The 6,511-nt window shown below is 40.9% G+C and overlaps 1 protein-coding gene across 1 annotated transcript; it reads right to left on the bottom strand.

The window, feature by feature from the left end:
* Positions 1-1,400: 1,400 nt before the first annotated feature.
* Positions 1,401-3,813, bottom strand: nkx2.7 (NK2 transcription factor related 7). Its single transcript, XM_055048736.1, has 2 exons — positions 3,564-3,813; positions 1,401-1,910 (listed from the first exon to the last, which is right to left on the bottom strand). Exons 1-2 carry the CDS (start codon positions 3,811-3,813, stop codon positions 1,423-1,425), a joined length of 738 nt encoding a protein of 245 aa, XP_054904711.1. The 3' UTR covers positions 1,401-1,422.
* Positions 3,814-6,511: the final 2,698 nt, after the last annotated feature.

Genomic DNA, 6,511 nt, shown 5'->3' with positions numbered 1-6,511 from the left:
TACACAGGACTAAACTTTTTACAAGCTACCTTCTCCATTAACCCTGCAGGCTTCCTTCTTCAGACGTTTTCTGATGTTACTGCCATAGCTGACTTCAAATCCACTGACATTTAGCTTGCATAGAGCAGCCAGTGCTATTTTATATCTGTACGGTACTTTTGAAATTTGCTCTTTCTGTACACAGTGTTACCACTTCTGTTTATTTTTATTTTTGCATGATTCCCCATCCGTTAATGTCTGCCAATTCAATGCGGATACGCCTGAATTTCCCCACTGAAAGACTATAAATAGAAAAAGAAATAATTAGAAACAATTCTATCCTATTGTGTTATATTCTGTTCTACAAACCCTTTTGTTTATGTGTCCCAGTTGAGTGTTTTATTTGTTGTTCATCTCCTTGCATTTCATTCTGACCTAATTGCAGGAAATAACTGTTTCAGCATTTGTTTCAAGAATTTCTCTCATTTGCCGAAACGAGAACCATCTCTCTCTCTCTCACACACACACACACACACACACACACCCCCCACACACACACACACACACACACACACACACACACACAACCCCCCCCCCCACACACACACACACACGCACGCACGCACGCACACGCACACACACCCCAAACCTATCCATCCAAACAGCACCCACACACCCCACCCACGCAGACATTATTATCTGATGATCAGTCCGTCTCCTCTCTGTCTACAGCTTCACTCTTATCTCTGCAGCTGAGATGCAGCTTCAGCTTATGCGGAAGTGCTACCTTTCTTTAAGTCTCATTCAGTTACATCAAAACACACTTTTTTTTTCTTTTTTTACTGAGAAACCTAAACTATTCCCACCCGTTCCAATAATCTGAAACGACACAACCAAGGCTATAACGACTGTGCAACATCTCCCCGGCTCACGACTGAGTGACAGTTCCGACTCTCCACCTCTCTTATTGAAAGTTTGAAAAAGTTTAAGAGCCACTCAGTCTGAGGCATTGTTTACCAAGCGGAGCCGCGAGACAAGACAGGCTCTCTGGCCTTATCAGCGACTCCGCACTCCGTGGGTTTGTGAATGGGACAATAATGAGCTCGGTTCGATAAAGCAGCTCTGTCCTGTCAGGTCGGATGTCGCTTCGTCTTCGTCCATTCGCTCTTCGATGGTTGCCTTTGATAAAACTGCGCAGCTCGTCCGAGCGCCTTCTGGCACCGCAAGCGACGCATGCGTAAAGAGTTCAACAAAACTGAAATCCATGCAGGATTTCAAAATAAACAAACGTAATCTAGTTTTATTTTTCATTTATTAAAAATGGCATTTAAATGATGGCATAAACAATAAAATTGAAATAAAAAATGATTATGTATGGACTTGCGGTGTCGCTGCAATTGCAGGAAACAGTGAAGATAGAGAACAAGTGTGTATCAGCAGCCTCTAACACCCTGTGAAGAAGCCTGGAGCTGGTGGAGCAGAGTCAGCTGGATCCGACAGCTGGTACCTGCAGCCGTACAGGTCGCTGTTTCCGTTGCCAAACACCGGGCTGTAGTGTCCCAGAGTCACGTTGTAAGGCCCCGAGTGGTAGGGACCTGCGCCGCACAGCTGCCCGTCCCGCACCAGCACTGGCACCGCGATCCGCCTCGGCGCCGGCGGGAACCCGGCCAGCTCCAGGGACCGGTCCTGCGTCTGACGCTTGCACTTGTAGCGCCGGTTCTGAAACCAGATTTTGACCTGGGTGGAGGTGAGTTTGAGGGTCTCGGCCAGGTGCTCTCTCTCCGGGGCGGACAGGTAGCACTGCTGCCTGAAGCGCCTCTCCAGCTGGGACACCTGGGACTGAGAGAAGAGGACCCGGGGTTTCCGGCGCAGCCTGCGTCTGCCTTTAGCGTCACTGTCACAGACGGGCGAAGAGCCGGGGCCACACTTGTCTGCAGCGAGGGAAAAGGGCAGCAAAATGTACACAAATATACAATTTATATGCTTGTATATATATATATATATATATATATATATATATATAGATAGATAGATAGATAGATAGATAGATAGATAGATAGATAGATAGATAGATAGATAGATAGATAGATAGATAGATAGATTTATTACACAGACTCAAAGTCCAAATATACATAAAAAGAAAAGAAAAAGAAAAGAATAAAAGTGCATATATATATATGTGTGTGGGGGGGGGGGGGTGTGCGTGGGTGTGTGTGTGTGTATGTTTTGAGGTAGTTGTTGGTGATGAACTACACTATTTCTTTAGTTGTCAGAAATCAAAATTTACCGGCCACCGTGTTAAATTTATTATCGTTTCAATTGCATTTTATGTCTTAGACATAAAGCAGACAAAGTTTGAATAGGACTTAAAGCAGAATCTTCCTGATAGGAACATCATCATCACTTTCAATTCAGAATTGGTGGAATCTGTCCCAGATCTAAGGAATTCTTTCTAATTTTAATCACATGAAACCTGCAGAATAGTGTGGGTCCTGAGGACTCGGGCTCAAAACCAAAACCTTCAGACATATTTCAAATGCTGTAGTAAAACCTTTCAACAACCTGGGCCTTTTAAACCTGCAGCAGAGTTGCCTGTGTGTAGTATGTTTCAGCTGTGTGGAAACAGCTGATATAGTAGCTTGAATTATTGCAGTACTGTTTACTTCCTCAGCCACAAAAGATTTTCTTCCCCTTTTTAACATTGGAGAATAAGATAATTTCATGAAACAAACCCTGAAGATGTTGGTAGGATGGACTGTTGTGCTAAGAAAGAGCCCACCCAACAAAGATGATATCTGCATTCATGAAATATGTGGCCACTAATGAATACAGTTGTGAAACTGTATTATGTATTAATTGTTCTGAGTTTGGTGGTATTAAATATACAGAAAGAAAAATCATTCTTGATTCAGAAATTTGAAATCCAGCTATTGTCTTGTTGGCATTGACATGTTGATTGTGCATCTTTTTATTCTTTTTGTTTGCTTTTGATTTATCCTGCTTTGTTGAAATTAATACAAATTCATGGGACATTTATTGCTCATTGTTGGTAAATATCAACATGAAGTTAAAGTTGACATTTATACTCAGATCCGTTTGCTAAAATACAACAGAAAACTTTATTTTGAGATTCAATGGTTACATCTTATTAGTTTGTTAAATAAGTTCACACATCTATTGTCACATGTTTAAAACTGGACTTGTACAAGCAACTAGAGAAAAGAATAAATTACATTTCAAAACTACAGTGGTGGTCTGAATGTAAAGCCCAAGTTAAATTAGTAAGTTGTTGAATAAAAAGAAACATTAACAGATCTGTTTAGTCCTGTTTTTGGCCACAATTTATTGTTCAGGCTGATAAATAGGTGACTAATTATCAGCCATTTGGATAAAATTGCAAAAGGCATTGTATACATATTATTGAAATGAAAATGTAGCCTATATATATTTTTATATACAATAATACACTAAGATAACGAAAATATGAAACAGTGTGGATATAATGGATACATGGAACCAAACAAATCATGAGTCAATTTTAAAAAAATAATAATCATTATTAGTAACAGTCCTGATTAACTCACCTTGTTCATTCATCTGCTCTGCAGATGATCTGTGAACCTCGATCTTCTCCTGCATCCCGTGAACGCACCGCTCAGACTGAGCGTCATAAAACCCGTCGCTTTTGGAGGCAGCGCGCATCAGCTGATGATGATGCATCGGAACGACTTGGTCCATCATCTGCAGATCATTTTCATACTCGTCCTGCTGGTAGTCCAACTTCAAAATGTCCTTAACAGAGAACGGGGTGGAGGTCGTTGAACTGGGATGCATCCTCATCATTTGCTGCGGGCGTTTGAAACTTTCTTTTTTATTTACTTATTATTATTTTTTTATTTTACGCACGCTGTGCTGGAGCTGGCTCTGAAGGTCGCTGCCGGCCGAAGTTCTTCACTAACCGATAAGTGAGGGGCCTCGGAGGATTTAAACCGTCCGAGGGTCCCTGCTAATGAACAAGTGAGATAGATATCAGCCCGTCTGAGACACAGGGGCCAACACCCGGGGAGACTGCGCGCACACTTCTGCGGCTCCCCCATCTTCTCACCTTACAGGAACACCTATCATCACATCCGCCCTTCTGTCAATGTGGTGCTGTAATTAAGAAGCCCAATTAAGACTCGAGAGGCACTGGAGTAAAGTGTGGCCATCTACAAGGACAAAATTTATTTCTCAGAAAGACGAACAGATTTTTATTCACTTAAAGAGGCTTTTTTTTCCAAAGTTTTTTTGTTAAATTACTAATAGAAGAAAATACAAGTCAATGCAACGCAGTAAGAAAATAAAAAAAAAAGGAAAGTTGTGTAAAATAAAACAAAATGAAATGAAACAGAATTAAACACTAAACGTGATTGGAGAGTCTGTCTGAACCGTCGCTTTTGGTGCGGTGCTGGGTGGGAGTGGGGGTTGAGTGATCCCCGGGTGATGTCGCACAGCTTTTACCGCCGACATTGTTTTCCAGCCGTGTTATTAGCGAACCCAGGCCACAACAAACAGTAACACTACACCTGATGTTGTGGAAGTGGGGAGACAGCGGCGCCAACCAGCAATGCTTGACTGAGGCCGAGACGCGCGTCCCACAGAGGCGGTAAACACGCAGCAGAGCCACGGAGCCCCTGCGTGGCGCGGCTGTTTTCTGCAAAGGGACAAACAGATGAAGGAAAATTAAGAACAACAAGGGGGCAAACCTTTCAAAAGTTGCTACAGAGAAGTTTAAGAATGAACGCCTGAATAAAACAGTGTGGACTGACAAGGACTCACTCAGATACAACTTGGTTGGCAGCCATGTATTATAAAGCTATCTAATAAATTTGTTTGAAAGCCTCTCGCATATATTGAAAAAACAACAAAAAGCATCCAGCATATTTCTGCCAATTTGGAACATCAGTTAATTATGAAACTGTTTTTAAGTGAATGATCCAAAGGTCTTCCACAGCAAACTATCGGCTTGTGTGTGTGTGTGTGTGTGTGTGTGTGTGTGTGTGTGTGTGTGTGGTGAGGGGGGGGGGGGGGGGGGCTGGAGGAATCCGTGCAGAAATTGACAACCACAGATGAGAAACAAACACTTCAACACATCTGTGCTGCAACCTTGCAGTGCTGAAGATCAAGGTTTTGCTTTATGATAAATAGATGTTTCCTGATTGTTTACTTTCATCAGACAAGAGGATTTGAACTGTGACTACTCATACTAATCAGCCTGGGTGAACACATCGTTTCCATATTGTGTTGTGAGTTTACACTCAGTCAGTGAGCAACCTGCATTTTGTGGTTTACAAAAATCAGACCTGGACAAAATAGGTAAGGGTCAAAATATGAATACTGATTACAGCAATACCTAAAGAACTTTGTTGATAGTGGTGGATATTCTGCTGGGGATTCTGAAATGTTTAGTGGTTAAAGGCCTGAGTACCTGCAGCATCCTTTCTGTGTCCAAAGCATCTTTAAATTGATCTGTTTAAGTTTCTTTTTTTATGTCATTATTTCCATTTCTGTCTCAGTATTGTTTCATTTCAGATGTTGCAATTCATTTTACAATGGCTCACATGCTTACTTTTTTAAAAAAACCTAATCTAGTTTTTCACAATTAACACCAACATCACAAGTCTTTTTTTTTTTTTTTTTTTTTTCAATAAGACAGGTTTTTGTAAATCAGTTTTCTTAGACTGTGTTGTGAAAAGTTCTGTTATCAATTAATGGGAGTCTATTCCTGTAACTAGAGAAATTTGTGTTTTTATTTGAAGGCAAAAGCGTTTGAAGACCCATCTCACTGAACACAGCCAGTAGAAGAGCCCCGAACAAAAGGCACACCCCAAGTCTGAACTTATCTCCATTAACCAGGTGGATAACAGAGCCACATCTTTATCCACCGTCATGCAACTGCCCCTCACCTCATTGGATGGAACGATTTTTAGTTAAGACTTTTCGTTGGAGGTCCACACCCCACATGTACGTGAGCTGGCAAGGACTCCAACAGAAACGTCTAGCTCATTTGTCTCAGTCAGTCAGCTCTCACACTTACACAGTCACAAAGAAAATAAAAAACATTTATATGCACAACCCTTATTTAGAAACAATTAAAATGAACTTTTCTATTACAACTGTATTTGTTTCATTTACCAAATTATTAAAACCAACATTGTGTTTAAATTTAGAGCGTACTTCATGTTCTTTAGCAGCTCTGTGCAGAAGGATCTTCAGAAAATGTTCCTATCGTTTAGTAATTTCTCAGTGATGTCACAGTTTCATACATCCAATGATGTAACATATAAATCAAGTTGCTTTGCAGTTTGAACTTTAAGTTTTGTTTTCATGAGACAGGATTTGATAACATGTTTTCTAGGTTTTGCGAATTTGATTGTTCTTGACTGAAGCTTTAAATGATCTGCAGATGGATTATTTCTCTGACTCGGTCAGTTTTGTCTCTTTTACACACTCTTGCAAGGTTTAATGAAAGTTTGATAAAATCTCAGTAAGC

This window comes from Poeciliopsis prolifica, unplaced genomic scaffold (genome assembly GCF_027474105.1).
Source record: "Poeciliopsis prolifica strain line A6 unplaced genomic scaffold, Auburn_PproV2 SCAFFOLD028, whole genome shotgun sequence".
Classification (NCBI taxonomy): Eukaryota; Metazoa; Chordata; class Actinopteri; order Cyprinodontiformes; family Poeciliidae; genus Poeciliopsis; species Poeciliopsis prolifica.
Note: the sequence above shows the minus strand (reverse complement) of the source record. Positions and strands in the feature narration are given on the sequence as shown.

What these genes read in the sequence shown, in the direction of transcription:
- nkx2.7 (XM_055048736.1), bottom strand. Translation starts at nt 3,813, where the DNA reads ATGCATCCCAGTTCAACGACCTCCACCCCGTTCTCTGTTAAGGACATT. An exon ending in AGAGCAGATGAATGAACAAG is followed by an intron (nt 1,911 to 3,563) that starts GTGAGTTAATCA and finishes CCCTCGCTGCAG; the next exon opens with ACAAGTGTGGCCCCGGCTCT.